Source organism: Melanostigma gelatinosum (assembly GCF_949748355.1).
Source record: "Melanostigma gelatinosum genome assembly, chromosome: 4".
NCBI classification, from domain to species: domain Eukaryota; kingdom Metazoa; phylum Chordata; class Actinopteri; order Perciformes; family Zoarcidae; genus Melanostigma; species Melanostigma gelatinosum.
Window position 1 is genome coordinate 23,716,568 of NC_136637.1, and position 17,269 is coordinate 23,733,836.

Below are 17,269 nucleotides of genomic sequence, written 5' to 3' on the forward strand. Positions count from 1 at the left end.
GTGAGTGTGTGTGAGTGTGTGTGCGTGTGTGTGCGTGTGTGTGTGTGTGTGTGTGTGTGTGTGTGTGTGTGTACAGGTGTTCTCTGATGGGTTTCGACCTGAATCGCCACTGGCAGGATCCCTCTCCGTGGGCCCAACCCACGCTGCACGCTGTCAAACAACTCATAGTGCAGATGAACCAAGACCCGGTGAGCGAGCAAGCGTGCACACACACACACACACACACATGTACACACACACACACACAAATGCACAAATGTCCTCCATACTGTGCTCAACATTCCTTCACCATAGTAATGTCTGCTGGTCCCAAGAACAGTTTTCTGCCTCCCTGCTTGGTTCAGCATGTTCCTCCAATCTGTGTTCAGGGTTTTTGCACTGGGGAGCAGGGATAGGCAAGTCAGCACCTCTAGAATGTCAGCTTGGCTCTCCTGGCCATTCAAAACACACTGCTGAAGCAAGTCTATGCTTTCAGTCTCTGACTCTACTGTAACTTTTTCCTTCTACAGTTTTAGTCTTTCAGTCAGAGGAACGTGTCAGAGGCAGGCCAGGGATTTTTCTCTTTGTTCCTGATGTTAATTATAAGCAGGTTGGTGGGATTACTGAAGGTCAGTGTGTATCCTGGGAATACTCTGCCCTTTTGTACACTCCTCTAATCCTGATAAGAGAGGGAGCGGGCCGGGGCGGGATGCAGGGCAGGCCAGAGATGGGGTGAGGCGCGGGGCTGGCATCGGGCAGATTAACCTTTTCCCCCGGCGCTGACACTCTGATCGATAGACTCTGTCATGGCAGGATGATCCACTCATGGCTGTCATTCACACACGCTCGCACGCGCAAACACACACATACGCATCCTGAGCAAACAGACACATACACATAAAAACACTCACTCATCACACAACGAGAATACTGCAATATACACATACAAACAGATGTTCTCAAGTGAAAGTGTCCCCTGCCAGCATAGGTATTTTTTTGTCTCTAAGATGCATATCACACCATTATATAGAGGAGCGGTTCCAAACCTTGGGGTTGAGACCCTCTCGATGGTCGGGGGATGAATCTAAGAGGTCACAACATGATTGCAGGGGTAGGAAAACAAAACACAGTTATATTTATTTTGCAAACTTTTAACCAATCTTTTCTTGTGATTTTTTTTTTCTTATCTTACCTCTTCAGGCCAAGAGTTCATGAGTAGACATTGCTTCATAGTAAAAGGCCACAAGCAAACCACTGAGTCATTGCTTGTATATAAAGTATGTGTATATATATATATACCCTGGCATATATTGAGTCTCCTATAGCCTAATAAAGGTTTCTTAATCGCCACCACAGTGACTTTGCGTTTGGCTGGGTGATTGCAGCCTCCAGTCAACACAGTATTGGGCCATATGTTTCCAAAGTCCACTCCCGCTGGTCAGATGCCTCCCATCCCTTCTCCTTCGCTGTTGGTAACCATCCCACCAGCACTCCTGTAGCCCCCCCCCCCCTTTTTCCTGACGATTGCCTTTAGTCTTGCAGAGTTAATTTGGAGGCTTGGACAACATCTCCTCTTCTGTCTCTCTCTCGCCACAGCCAGTTAATCCCATCAGACACACTACTCATGTCTGGGGCTCCCAGATGCCAATCTCAATGCCAACTCTGCAGCCAGGAGGCTCTGTGCTGCTGCCCTCCATTCATGCTCATTTCACACAGCGGGCATAGGGTCTAATGAGGCTACCAGGGTTGGAGGGCTCTGCTGGAGGACTCCATTAACAGAAGATCAGCCGCAGCTACAGTGGCCCATTTACTAACCGCTAACTCAGTGTGGTCATCTGTTTAAAAACTAGGAGACTGAGAGGAAGCTGTAATGGGAGGTCATTGTCCATTTTCAGGAGGTTTTTCCTTCTGTACCCTACAATTGTGCAAAAACTGGAGTTTGTAAGTAAGAGGTTGGTAGTCTTGGATCAAACACGGACACGTTAACCAAACTCACTTGCCAGAGAAAGACAGTAGCCTATACTTAATGATGTTGATGCATCTGAAATGCTATTCAGGTATCCAGCCTAAAGTGTAGCGAACAGTTCCCACAGATGCTGTGAGTCGCTCAAACAGGTGGCTGGCAAGTGGCTGGACGCCACAAGCTCGTTAAATAGCTTTATTAGCAGCCCTGTTTTGTCATTGTTGTAAAGGTAGATCTGTATGGTCAGAGTAAACTGTTTTACTCCATTCACAACACATTGCATTAATCCTTCTCTTGCAAAGAAATAACAAAACACCACCACGGTTGTCGTCGTCTTTTGTAGTTACAGCTTTCATTTCTAAGCTAAATGTGGTGGTAGGCATGAGACTGTGATTATGTTTCAATGCTTCCTGTTTATATTGATATGATACCTGATGAATTCAAGATTTATCACACATAAAATGTATTTTTCAGAGCAACATAGTGGATAATTATAACCTGATAAGTAAACCATAACCTAACCACGACCCTTACTTTAGAATCTAAAATGTACCGTGATTGTACTTAGCCTCCCCTGTAGATCATAAAGCTTGACGGAATATCCTGGTACACAGCAGAAACAGTAGAAGTGCATCTCTAGACGCGTCTTACCACATGAGTTCATGCTCTCGCATGATTTGAGTGATTGCCGAGTACTACAACTCTAACAACAGTCTTTACAGTGTGTTGTCTGCTGTGCTTACTGAGTTATTTCTGTCAAGACTAAAATCTGTGTTCAGTGTTTGTAAGTCTATCCCTGAAGTAATCTTTAGGGATGTTCTTCACTTTAGTAAAACCAACGCAGATTGTGAACGCTAATTGAATTCAAGGTGCAGTGGAACGTTTCTTTGTGCCTTTATGTACATAAATCTGACCATTCCTTTTTGTCAATCACCACGACTTCTTTACTCCTTTAGATACCCACAGTTTTGTGCATAAAGCATCATAATTCAAAGTCACATTGCCCTCCCTTGCACAAAGGAGCCCATTCAGTTTGAAACCCCATCAACCATTCTTGTGACAGACACCCTCCTCACTCCAAAGTGATTCTCCATCATTGTGAAGTCAGCAGCACTCTCTTTCTGCTGGGGAAAATAACTTCCTTGTTCTGTTCAGGCAATGACTTCAATAACTGGCTGCGAGTTCTGAGACAAGTGCCATTTAAATCAAAGCTTGTTGCTGGAGCAATCTAAGCTGCGTTGCTATTGACGGCTGGAAACCTTTATTTGAAAAATATTTGTATCTAAATTCAACACTACTCAGAACATTTGCACTCACTAGTGTTCATACAAACACTGTCCTGAACATGAAATTATGTTTTAAAATCAGTGACTTAAATTTCCATCAGCCAGCTCACTTGGAACAGTTGTGTAAATATATTAATACAGAGTATTTACAGTTACAGTTTGGCATCAAATACATACATTCGTCACTCCTCACAACATTCAGTCTAAGGAGAGTTTGTAAATGAAGATGTTATATATTCCCCCTTCAGAGGAAATTAAGTCAAAGCCTACACATGGGGTGGATGAGGAGCAAACTGAGGGGCGAATTCAAGGATTGTGTGGCTTTTGCCACTGCTAAACCTGCTCAAATAAGACCAAAAGAAAGCACCCGCAAAGGTTGAAATGCACCCCTAACAGCGCTGCCAAGCAAATAGCATCTTGGTGCTATTCGCACATATTCAAATAAGGTGGCATGCATATGTTTCTATGCAAATGAGCCTCCCTGCAAAAATAGTCCAATTCCTAAAGATCAGCGCCAATAGCCACATGCAGTTAGAGTGAAATTAATAGTGTCTTCAGTGAGTAAGTGGTAACTGAAGTTCTCTGATAAAAGGTGTCACGCCCAGACTTTCCGGTGATCATGGCAGCAGTGATTGTAGCCGGTGAAGGCATCGGCAGGCTCTGCTCAAACTCATTTATTATGGGTTGCAGTGACAGGATGCAATAACAGTCATGAAGAATAAATGAATAAAGCTCCCCACATGTCATTTTTTTAAATATATGACAAAAAAACAAGTAAGAAATTAAGGAAAAATAAGGTTATTTTATAAACAAATATTTTTTTCCTTCTGCCTCTGCAAAAAAGGGTAAATGATGTCTGAAAAACTTCATGGCCGTGTTTGCTCTGTAATATCTTTAACGCAATGTCTTTTGTGAATCCAACCTTGAGACGAGGCAGATAGTGGTTGAAAATGATGGCAATTCATGGTCAGCGCCATTCGCATTCAAGACAGGCTGACAAATGCATTAATAACTAGCGTTTGAGTAGTGGGCGCTGACAACAGTGCAGCTGCTTTATATTTTGAGATTATTTAACATTTTTTAAAAGATGTTTTAAACGTTTTAAACATTTTAAGGTGAAGTAGATTTCAACTGATTCGGAAAGTATTAGGAGAGACATATTGTTGTTTTTTTGCCTTTTTGTGGGATTTGTTAATCATAAGAAAGAAATGAAATGGTCCCAGCTTTATACTTTAAGTACTCTGTTGTAGTACAAATGATAAATTCGATATGGTGTATGTCACATGTGTACCAAATTGTCTGCCTGTGTTTGAAATTCTTTGCTCATTTTACTTTTTTTACTTGGACATTGATTGAAGTTGATCTGAAAGAGTCACCAGTGCTGCCGCTCTCACTAAGGATCAACCATAGAGTGAATATAGGGGATGTACCCACTGCAATAAGTGGAATACCCATTGGTTTGTGGACTATGGTTTTGAAGCCTCGAGTTTGGCATTTTGGCCGTCGCCATCTTGCTTTTTTGTGTGGCACAGGAGGGTGGAGCTAAGTACAACCAAACGCTGACTACGACATTTCTCGGCAACCAAAATGAACTAACAATTAACTTTCATGGACTGAAAACTCACGTGAAAGGGTAAAAATTCGAAGAGGAAAACAAGGAAAACTCAACGCTGTGGTAGAGACTTATTATTTAAGCAACCTAAGAGATCCAGGTGGTTTAGGCGTTAGTTGGCCAGTTGGAGTGTATATGAGCTTACGTTCATCAGGTGACAAGTAAGAGGACTCCGCTGGGATGCTCGTGTTTCATTGTGTCTACTGGTCGTGTAATAGAGCAATGATTTGCCACCATGTGAACCATAGGAGCAGATGTTAAGCTGATCGTAAATCAAAGTTCTGTTCCTGACTTTATTTCTTTTTCCGCTCCCGGTGGTCCAAAATTGCTTATTGCAGCTTTAAATGGATCTTTCACATATTTTCACATAATAAATACAATGTGAAATGTAAAATAAAGGCGTGATCAACTACAGCAATTGTGTGAATTGCAACTAAATATACGTTCATAAACTGGCTAACTTCCTCTCCATCCATCTGAAGGCAAGCTTGCTCAAGCTGTTTCATGAAATTCCATCATTTACCATCTGCAGCTGAACATTGGTCAGCAGGGAAAATGGCTGAAAGAGTCAGTGATGCAAGGAGCTATAATCTGTTCCCAAGCTACCCTGTTGTTTGTTTTGAAAAGAGAGAAATGGAGAGGGAGAAGAAAAGGAAAAGAGGCCAAAGAAACAAATGGACCCATCTCCTTCCTAAAGCGTTGCTTTTCTAGCTCATTTATCAAACGCAGGAGAAGAATCCGATTTGATTGGCTGATTACCAGAAGCATTCATCACTGGCCGACATATCCCCACCAATTTGACACTGCCATTTTGGATAATTTGTTACGGATGACAAAGAGGTCATTGTTGGCTTGGTTTCTTTTTGACCTTTATAATATTTGAAAATGAATTTCTGAAACAAATGTAATAGGTCCGGTCACAGCACCTAGATGAATTTTGCACCTGGAATGCACCCTAAAGCCCTCTCCTACAGTCTCACTCACTTTCTCTCTCTTTCATGTCCAACAGTCACGTTTGCATTCCACTGTATGTGTGAATCAGGAGATCTCTGTGTGTGCTTTTTGTGTCTCTTTCTCTCCCTCACTGTCTGTCTCCATGCGAGTTGTCCTCTGGTGTCAGCCGACAATTTCTGATCCATTTCTGCCATTTTAGGCCAATTTTACCCCCATCATCCCCGCAGCGTTTCAATCTCTCCACCGGCCCTCTTTTTATTCTCACTCCATTGGAAGCAGAATTGTCTGCTTTTCACAGGAAAGATACAGATGAAGCTCTCGCACGCTGGCAATTTGTATGCATTTTATCAACTTAGGTCACAGGCTTTTACCTTATCTTAATTTTTGTACATAATAGTTCAAATGATTTTTTTTCAATACCTCCCCTCTTGCTCCTCTTTGCTGTTTTTGTCCCTCACCACCTATTCCTGTCTGTACCGATCAACCTCCTTTTATTCTCCTTCACCTGTTCTCCTGGCAGGCCTTCCCAACAGATGTGGCAGCTTATATGGCACTAACAGGCCCGAAGCACAGGGCTGCGTGCGCGCGTTCAGGCTGATTACAAGTCACCTCTGTGTTCATAAACAGACAAATACCGCCATCAATTTGAGAGCACAGTACAGAGGGGGGAGGGGGGGGGGGGGGGGAGACAATGAGAGAGACGGAGACAGACGGATAGAGAGTTTTGTGTCATCTACTCCCATCTATGAAGCAGGTCACGCCATTGGCCATGTTCTGTCACTGCTGCATCATCACAGGGTCAGTAACCATGTGCCCCTGTGACCTGGATGGGCTTCTCTAACGAATGAAATGTCGGATCGAGTTTTAAAGTCTATAAGTGAAATGACTTTTGAGTTTTTCTTTCCTTGTATTATTTTGTGGGAATGTTTGACTCTGTATAAATGTTCGATGCTCACACAGTGTCACAAATTCACACCTATAGTGGCTCCACTGGAAAAGTACCTTGCTCAAGAGCACTTCATCAGTCATTGCATTGTGAATGAGAGGTTTAACTATTTCATAACTAGCCATAACTATTTCTCCACTTGTTGAAGTGTTGTGAATTGGGCTAGAGTTAGGATAGTGGTTTGGTTTTTAAGTAAAGTGTGTTTGTCTTCTTTAACATGAACTGCAAATGTTTACATGTCCGGCCCACTATTCTGTTTACAATATGTTCTTAACCCAACACAGTGCTTCATACAAGGTCAGCTGCATTTAATGCCACGTGGATCAACATCCGTGGTGAGGATGCTGATCTTTAATGTAAAACATGCAGCTTTAGCCTCAGTCTTTTAGCCCGATATCATGTATGTAGTCATAAAATGCATATTTATGGCTTTACCAACTTGTGAAACAAGCATTGGCTAAATGATCGAGCTAGCTACAACAGATACAATCCGGTCACTCCTCCCACAGGCTTTATAGGCAATATTTCAGTGTTGTATAATGTGCATCACATGGCGAGTAAGTTAATCTTTCTTCTCTTGAACAAGCAGCAGTTTCCCTTCTCCTCAAAAGGTATATATGCTGCTGATGCCAGGAGCTTTATTCAGGAGCTTGTAATCCTGCTTCAATCAGCTCCTTTTCCTTTCCGTGTAAAGATAAGCCCGGCATTTACGGCCCTCACTGTACCCTGCTCTAATTAATATGCAGCAGATAAGTACTTGTCTGACAAAATTCATTCAGTTGACCTTCTAGGTTTTACACGAAACTGTTTGCGGCCGCTATGTTCACCACAAGTTCACCACAAGTTGAGAGTTCCCTGGAGTTTCTGCAGCGAGATGGCTCTTTTGTTTCTCTCTGAGAGGTTTAATTTGGACAGCTTGCTCTCCCTCTCTGTTTCCCTCTCTCGCTCTCTCAAATTGTCTTCTGACTTTCATTCGCCAGTCTCTGTTTCTTAATTGCCCCTAATTGCTTAATTACAATTTCAAATGAACAATTCTGGAGGTCGGAGCGGGTCGTTAATTGAAGCATCAATCACAGTGGTCGGGCCTTCAGAACCGTCTCAGTTTGATTGACAGTGCATTAACTGAATATTGTAGAAAGCCTGGACATGACATTGTGGGGGCTCCATCGCTGTTACTGCTGCTCCTCCGCTGTCCTTCACAAGCAGTGAAGGAGAAACATTCTTGGGTTAGAATGAGGACAGGGAACGAACAAGATGAGGCTTTAGGTCCTTCACCTTCTTTCTGTGCGTGTTCTCTCTCGATGAAGATAAAGATCTATGTCAGGTGGCTTGGATAACATGTATGAATGTGACTGAATCTGTGTTTTCCCCTCAGTGGATTGGCACAATCTGTGATTAGACCAATCGTTTCAACTCCATTTCAAAGTTTGGCGTGGGAGGACCCCATGGCCTGCACTCTGACCTCAACCCCATCAAACATTGCCAAAAATCAGTGTCTGACCTCACAAATTCAATGCCAGCAAAGCAGCAAAAAAATAGATTATGCGCAGCATTTTAACATCAGTGGTTTTGAAATGAGATGTTCAACAATCACAGACGAGTGTAATTTGTATCCACTTACTTTTGGCCATGTAATGTATCCAGCCCCTTGGAAATTCTGATTATATGAGATAAAAAAGTAAAATCTGAATTAAATAAAGAATTTTCAGATCAGTCATTCACTGGTATTCTACCAAATGTACGCATATCCACCACTTAACCTCTGCTATATGCAATCTGCCACTGTTGATCACCCCCCTCCAATTCCATTCCTCTCCCTCCTCCCAGCCTCCATGCCCTCCACAGGGGAGACGCCGAGGTGATTATTAGGCTGGTTTCCCTTGTCTAGACCCCGGCTGGTTGGTTGGAACTCCTTCCACCCTCCATCCTCTTCCTAATGGATCTGGGTCTAGTTCTCTCACTACCTCCCTCCCTCCTCTTTCTCCATCTACCCTTCACCTCTTTCTTTTCATCCCCTATCTAACTCTCCCTTTAATGTCTCTTTATGTATTTCTCAGACTGTCTCCTGCTCAGTTGGCTGCATTTTGCTTTTTTCCCTCTTGCTCTTTTTTGTGTTTGTTTTTCTGTTGTTTCTGCCTCCCATACCGTCCTCTTCCACCTCCCCTCCTCCTCCACCTTCTCCTGCTGCTGTTCCTCTCCTCTGGGGCTCCATCCATCAGGTTGTCGGGGGCTGCTAGCGGCCGACTCCCAGCCACCATATTTCACCGCCAGCCAGCCAAGCAGCTGACAGCACAGCCACCGCCAGGAAATTGCTTTGGCTGTGAGCGGAATTTCAAACACAGGCACACTGCGTCGCCCGGGCCGCCCAAGCACCGCTTCCCTCTCTCTCTCTTTCTCTCTCTCTCTCTCCTGTCAATCTCTCTACTCCTCCCGACACACATCTCTATGTCTCTCTGTATCGCTCTCTGTCTTTCTCTCTTTTTTGCTCTCTCTTATACTTATTTCCTCTCTCTTTGCACCCCCATCGCTATATGTTTTTCTGTGTGCTCTTCCCTGCTCCTCTACCTCTCTCACACACAGTCACAAACCCACATGCGTTGTTTTCTCTCTTTGTCTTTTGTCCGTCTTTGTTGTTCCCTCTCTCTGCTCTCCCTCCCCTTCATCTCCCAATATCGCGCCCTCTCCTTTTCCATCCTCTCATGCTTCCCTTCCTCTCCGCTTTACGACCCACAGGGAACAAGGTGTGGTGGTGAATGTGTAATGAGCAGAGCAAGCGGGAGGGCGATAAAGAGGAGGAAGAAGAAGAAGTGGAAGGATAAAACCAGGAGCAGAATGGAGTGATAAGATAGAGAGGAGGCAGAGAGGAGGGATGCTAGTTGGTGATGCTCCCGAATTAAGGGTCAGAAGGTGTGTGTGTGTGTGTGTGTGTGTGTGTGTGTGTGTGTGTGTGTGTGTGTGTGTGTGTGTGTGTGTGTGTGTGTGTGTGTGTGTGTGTGTGTGTGTGTGTGTGTGTGTGTGTGTGTGAGAGTGGGTGGGTGGGTGGGTGGGTTGGTTGCTGGTGGTGAGGGGGCTTGTATTTCTGCCCTTGTCACAACCACTTTAAGACCATTGAAGCGAGGAGAATTTTTTGCCAAGTGAGGTCATTTTTGATCGTCTTCACCCGGCTTTAGGGTTTGGGATTGGAGTTTAAAAAAAATACACCAGCTTTTTTAGACAGTTAGATATATGTCAAGATTATAGATCAATCAACATCACATTCAAATGCAAGCGAGATAAAAACATGTAACAGCTCTGTGGTTAGGTCGTTAAGTATCTTACATAACATGCAGCTGCATTGGACAGTGTATTGTAGTACATTTACGTTGTGCAACAACCTGAAGAAAATCTAATTTCGTTTCATTGTTCTATGGTGGTGTATGTAAAGTAGAGCGTCATTTACACTGATGGAGTGTGAGTGAATTCCATTCATAGAGTTGCTAGACATATGGCCCAATTCCACACTACACAATAGCATAACACGATCAAGTATGTGCTATTATGCATATTGTACTCTGTTAGTTGGAAGTCTAAAGGCAATTAATATGCTCGACTGTCTTGTTCCACCCTGAAATGATACAAGACATACATAGATGGATATCAGACTGCAACTTTGGATAGCGACTGTCAATTGAAATGAGATTTTCCTGGTGCTGTCTCACTAACATCTTCAATTTGGTTTAATTATGTCTAGCTATGTGCAGTTCCGCTATTTCTTATGTGTGCTGAATTGAGGAGTAACAATGTCAGATCTGTCAAACTGAGACCTTTATGAGCATGGAATACCTGAAATAGGTGCTACAGGTATGTGATAGTCCTGCATCTAGACATGTCAGAGTTCATGTTAAAGTTAGAAGTTGGAGATAAGTCAAATCAGTGGAAGTTCCCTATTTGTGTCACAAGATAAAAGTGTGTGTGTGTGTGTGTGTGTGTGTGTGTGTCTGTGTGTGTGTGTGTGTGTGTGTGTTAGATTGAGTGATTACAGAGTTGAGAGAAACAAAAACAAAACAAAATTGGCAAATCCATTTTACACAGTGTATGCTGCAGAGAAAAGACATTACAAACTCAATCCACAATGTCTGGAGGGTATGTAGTCATGGCGGAAATCCTCTCCCAGCACAGTCTTAGTAAAGAAAGGCCTTAATCCCGGTGCACAAACTGGTTTCCCATCTTCCCCACTAACCTTCTGTTTCTTTCTTATCTTCTGTCTGTGCGTTTCTCTGTCCCTCTGTTCTCTCCGTTCTGTCTGTTCCCTCTTTTCCTCCATCAGAGAGTTAGTTTGGAGTTCTACATTGATGTTCACGCCCACTCCACCATGCTGAATGGCTTCATGTACGGCAATGTGTTCGAGGACGAGGAGCGCGTCCAGAGACAGGCTGTCTTCCCCAGACTGTTATGCCAAAATGCACCAGACTTCTCCTTTGTAAGCCACGCAAACAGACACACACAAACACACCGGATATGCAGGCCGCCAAGCAGAATTTCACCCAGCTTCAATCCCGGGGCCACGCTCGGAAAGAGAGCATGAGCTTGTCTCGGCAACTACTGGTGTTCAGCGAGGCATTTAATTGCCAACTGTTGCACTCTTAGTGGTAAACAGTTGAAATCCTTGGTTGCACTGGGCAGCTCCCAGGTGTGAATGTGTGTAACTGCATGGATTAGAGGCAACGTGTTGATTAAAAAAGTGAGTAAAAAATATATATAGATATATTACGGGTGTAACGGTTCACAAAACTCACGGTTCGGTACGATACGGTGGAGCCACGGTTCGGTACGTTTCGGTACAGTAGAAAACTATAAACGCCAGAGAAATGTACTTGATTTTAAAGTATATTTATTCATGACAACTAACATCATGAAGTTATTCTTTGACTTTGAACAATGATGGAACTATACCTGAGTGACCCATCTTCTGGGGTGTCTTCTTAGCAACACATAAGCATAAAAAACAAAAAATGCTCCTTAATGTTATGTAGTATTGTTACTTCCATCTTGCAAAAGAGATTTTTAATCTCAATGGGACTACCTGGTTAAATAAAGTTTTTTTTTTTTTTTAAAGATTTCTTTTTTTTTAAATTCAAACGTATTCGGTTCGTCATGTGTACCGAACCGTGAGCCTCGTACCGAACGGTTCAATACGAATACGCGTATCGTTACACCCCTAATATATGTAGAATTAGCAATACATATGCACACAGCTGACACATGTGAGTGTAAACATACACGTACAAACACAGGAGGTGTTACATTATTTGAGGTAATATGTGTGAAGAAGAAAAGAGCCCATTCCAGCTGTGCACCAAGGTTCTCACCTTGACCACTTAAGAGAGGAGCTGAGCAGAGTGTAAAAGAAGGGAGGGTTGAACTTCATCAACCCTGACAGTTCAGTTCAATGAACTAGTAACACAGAGTAACGGAAATACTCAAGCACACACCCGAAGATTTCAACTCCACAATATATTTTCTTAAACGTATAAATTATGTAAAAGAATACAGTAAAATGTCAGGAATAGGTATGCAAAGTTTTGGTGTACCCAAACAGCAGCAGTGGTGGCAGAAGTTCTTGAGGAGCAAAAATATGAATGGAAATTATGTATGAGAATCTACACTATCCCCCTCAAAATAACGGTATGAAGTAAGCTGTGGATTATCAATATACTGTATATCCAATTTAACAAGTAAGAGGTCTTAGAATATGAACAAATGTCTGTGAAGTAACATCTACAGCATGAATGTTTACTTGCATGTCTGAAGAGATCCTACAGATGTACAGAACAGATTCCCTGACATGTTACCTTTAATATGAATGTGCATGTATACTGTGTGTGTGTGCAGAACAGAAATAGCAAACACAGTGAAGATTATGACAAAGCACAAGACTGTACCGTAAGTAGGCCAGGATATTCTGTATGAGCAGTGCAGTGCAGGTGTTGGAGCTAACGCCTCCTGTTAGGTGTCTGAAACTTGGTTTATTTGGACAGGACTGTGAAGACTGAGGGCAGGGAGGAGGGGATGACCAAGGAGGAAATGAAAGTATTGGAAATGAATGGAGGAGAGAAGCAAAGAACAGAAGAGCATGTGGGAAAAAAACCCATCCATTCACTGACTGTGATGCTCCTCCACACAGCCACACATGCATAACCTTATAAAACCGTTTTCATACAGGTACATTATCCACGACACCATTTCGTCTCAGCCCGGTGTCACTTGTCACTGACCTTCGTTTTCTCAGTGACGCTGACATTTCACAGCAGAGCCACTTACACACATCATAAAGAATAACCTTTGTTGCCCATTGACACCCAGTGCCAACCTGGATACAGAGAAACGCCAGAGAGGCGGATGTTCACCCACACATGCATGGAAATGTCACTTATTGTCAGTGGCTATACGGTATGCAGTAACGAAGGATGAGTAAAACTCTCTCTCTCTCTCTCGCTCTCTCTCTCTCTCTCTCTCTCTCTCTCTCTCTCTCTCTCTCTCTCTCTCTCTCTCTCTCTCGCTCTCTCTCTCTCTCTCTCTCTGTATTGCTTGTGTGACAGCTGGCCCAGGGGTCATCTCCCTCTCTGTGCTTTTGTCCCTCTGCCCATTCAGCACTACCTAAAGCCCAGCGCAGCAGCAGCAGCAGCACAACACAATCATGGCAAACTCCCACTGGTGGCCACCAAGTCTGCATTTCAGCAAGGCAACGCTCACTGCAGCAGAGCAGAGTGGAGTGACAGTGAATGGAAACTTTTCCACACCCTTCCCAAGACAGCATCATATAGTATAGCTGACACGCTGAAACCCAAAATAGACTGGACTTTTTCTTTGTTCTGCTATAGCCATTTACAGCTTTGTGATGACTTTGAATGAAGTCAATCTGTTCAAATAAGCCAGTGTACATCATTTGTGGTTCAGCAACCACACAGCTAGATGCCACCAATTCCTACAAACTGCCCCTTTAATTATTAAAGTAGCTTCTAACAACTGAAATTTTCCAACATACAACATTTTAAACCCTCAATCACAGATTGTTGATAAGGGAAACTTTCACAGGTCTTAGCAGATTTGCCCAACGCAATAATCGCTTTGTGATTCTCTGGACGTTGGCAGTAACTATTTCCTCTGAAGTTTACAACTGTTTTTTTATGTGATGTGTAAACTGGGACACGAAAAAACACAAACGCAATATGTTTATGCTGAATGTGTTTTTTCTTCTCTTTTACTGTAGGAAATAATATGCCGTTCAGGTTATCAAGGACTTTAGAAGACATTATTTTTTGGAAAGTTTCAACTGGGAAACACAAGTACCCTTTGAAGCTCACAACACTTTCCATAGAGGTACTCAGGATCCATCGAGGTATTTAAGGTTATATGTCATAGTCAGGGCTAATGATCTCCGTAGGGAAATTCTCCAGACTCCACAAATGTGCTTTAACAGGGAAGATGCTTGCTGACACAAATACTCGAGCTTAAATCCTCTCACTGAAGTGTCATCTGTCTAACCACTAGTCCAGCACAATGTCTCAGATGTGGTTGTTTATATTTGTGCATCCCTCTAGTCCAACACGTCCTTCAACAAGGACATGGTGAAGGCCGGTACCGGGAGACGGTTCCTCGGTGGTCTCCTTGACGACACGTCCTACTGCTACACTCTAGAGGTGTCCTTCTACAGCTACATGACGGCGGGCGGCACCGCTCCTGTGCCGTACACTGAGGAGACATGTATCCTTCAACATGTATGATCCGTGTGAGTGTACATGCATCTGCATGGCTGTGTGTGTTCGTCAAAAGAGGAAAATATCAGAGAGTAGAGAGCAGCACTCATGTTCGAATATGTGTCTCTCTTAATTGTACATTTCTCCTTGTTTCAAACAACACACACACACACACACACACACACATTGTCGTTGCAGTTATCATCTCCCTCTGAAATCAAGCCAATTGTAATTGTAATCATCGAAGTCATTCTCTTAATATTTGAATCCTTGGTGGGGAGTTTGTGTGCGTCAGGTCATGTGTACTCTGAAGAAAACCATGTTGCTCTTTTGTTGCCTCTTGTTGCGACAGATGTGCAGTGACAGAATAGGGATGTGATAGCTGCGTCTATTGATTTTATTTACAAAGGAGAGAGGAGAGAGGGGCTTGTGTTGGAATGCGTAATGCTGTGTGTTTGTCTGTGCGCGCAGTTGAGGCTTTGATTTGCGTTAAACAATGGAAGTCGATTGCTGTCGACTACAATCGTGCACACATGGAGCACACACATTACATTCGTCACGGGAACCGAAGGTCACAGGTGCGTTAATGGAGCCAGATGGGAGGAAGTTTTCCTTCAGCTGACCTTCTCAGGGCTGAAGAGCTCCTGAGAGCGGCCGATGGCGGTCTGATCTTACCGACAGAGTGAGTGAGAAGAGGGAGAAAGAGAGAGTGTAAAATCTGAAAAGTATGTGCTCCCCTACACATATTCTGCAGGTGGAGGGGAGGGTGGATATAGACGTCGCCCTAGTGCCCTCTAGTGCTAAGAGCTGGCACACTCTGACTCACCATGTGTGTATTTCCCTCTAATTCACACCCACGTGAAAAGTTTGTAACATTCAGGTCCAATGTACGTGTTCATATTTGGAAATTCGTTGAAGTGATACAGAGTCACTCGTATTGGGATGTGGTGTGTTTATGTTTTCCACACCCTCTCGTCCCTTAAATGCTTCTCATAGAAACATCTCGGGTCTTTGCATTCCAGTCGTGATGCCCGAATCACGACTGGAGTGCAGGCATGTGCATACACAGGGTACCACCACCGCCACAGACAAATAGCTAGGCTTACGGTTAGGAGACAAATGTCTGGCAGTTGTGATGAACAAATTCCACTGTGTTTTTATTTGAGTTGGTGGCACTGGGTGCAGAGCAGGATAATAATAAAATGTGGAGCCAGGTCTCAGCCTCTATGTGTGTGTGTGTGTGTGTGTGTGTGTGTGTGTGTGTGTGTGTGTGTGTGTGTGTGTGTGTGTGTGTGTGTGTGTGTGTGTGTGTGCAGAGGGGACATTTCATCTGAAGGTCAAATTGGAAGAAAACTCAGCCCTTGTGGGAGGACTTGCTTGATCTTTTTTGTTTTCCAGGTGTGTGTGTGTGTGTGTGTTTGGCTGTGAGAAGGGGATGTGTACAAGGAGGAGGGGATCCACAGGATGGGCAGGCAGCACAGGGACCTGGTGTAGAGTGGAGATTGGGGTCAGGCAGGTTGAAGGAACCGACCATGTCGCTTTATACGCCCCAGCAGTCAGCTCGATGAAGCGTGCAAATCATCAACAGAGACCTTTAGCATCTCAACGCCCCCCCCTCCACCTTTCTAACCTGATGCACACACACACACACACACATACACACACAGTCCTTTAGACTAATACATGGCAAATGAGTAATAACCTCTGCCCTAACTCTTACCACCTTCAAAACATGCCGCCCTTACCCTTTAATCTTTCCTGACTCTCCTTCTCCACTGCTGTGACTTGTAGCCACCAAAATTGAAATGGTAACCTTTCTCACAGCTGAGACGTTTGTCACAGTTTGAAGGTGCTCGGAAGAAAAAGGTGCAATGCTCAGTGTGTCTGTATTTGTTTTTCTGATCTCTCTTTTCACGTCCTCCTTTCTCCTTCATTCTGTCCTTTCCTCTCATCTTGTCACCCAGAACATAACAGCTCATTATATCATTTAGTCAAGCTGAGAATCGTCTTCTCTGAAACAGCAGGGACAACCTCCACCGTGTGTCTGTCTTCTCTTTGTCCTCGAATCATCAACACTTGTGTGCGTGTGCATATGTGCGTACCTACTCCTATGTATGTAGCTCTTTTTTTTATGCTGACGTACTGCACTTAAAGTTAGTTTTAGTCTCACTGACATCCCACGTCCTAGAACAAAAATGTAATATTTTGGCCTGTTTTTCTTTTTCCATGGACCAGCTGCGTTTTGTGACGGAAATTCCGGTTCAGACTCTGATGTTTAAACTGGAAAGTGGAATGGTTTAGGGTTGAGAGAATCTGGGATCTCGTTCAAAACTCAGCTTGACGCTTTCTGTTGTGTGAGTTCAGTACGTGCATTCATGTGAGCTTTGGGGGGCCTACTTACCTTGTAGCGTGGGTGTGGGTGTGGATGCTTTTTTTGTATTGTGGAGAGACTCTGTGACTTTGAAGAATGATCCAAAAACATTAAAAAGCCATTACGCCTTCTCTGAAAGATTTCGCTCCTGTTTTTCCGGTGCTGGGTTGAGCTGTTGCTTTTTGCAGTCAGTGCACAGATGTGCAGATTTTCAAGATTTTCAAACTTCTCACTCTGAGAGGAAGAAAAGTACATTTTTGTCTCTTGTTTTATTCATACAAATTTGATGTTTTCTTTCAGTAAACGACATGTAGAGGCTTCTGACACAGTGATCTTCTTATTGAAGATGGTCACTCAAATAATCCACATCTATTGTCATTGTCGGGTTATCCAGCAGGATTGTGTGCTGTTGGCGAAGACAT

General features: G+C 43.5%; 1 protein-coding gene across 2 annotated transcripts in view; it reads left to right on the forward strand.

The window, feature by feature from the left end:
* Nucleotides 1-17,269, forward strand: part of agbl4 (AGBL carboxypeptidase 4) — a gene marked incomplete at its 5' end in the record, with an annotated part of 232,391 nt that overhangs the window by 209,937 nt on the left and 5,185 nt on the right. For both annotated transcript variants that reach the window (XM_079267619.1, XM_079267620.1), the window contains 3 exons: nt 77-188; nt 11,047-11,199; nt 14,321-14,483. In XM_079267619.1, the coding sequence (XP_079123745.1) occupies nt 77-188; nt 11,047-11,199; nt 14,321-14,483 (428 nt within the window). The remainder of the gene's footprint in view (nt 1-76; nt 189-11,046; nt 11,200-14,320; nt 14,484-17,269) is intronic.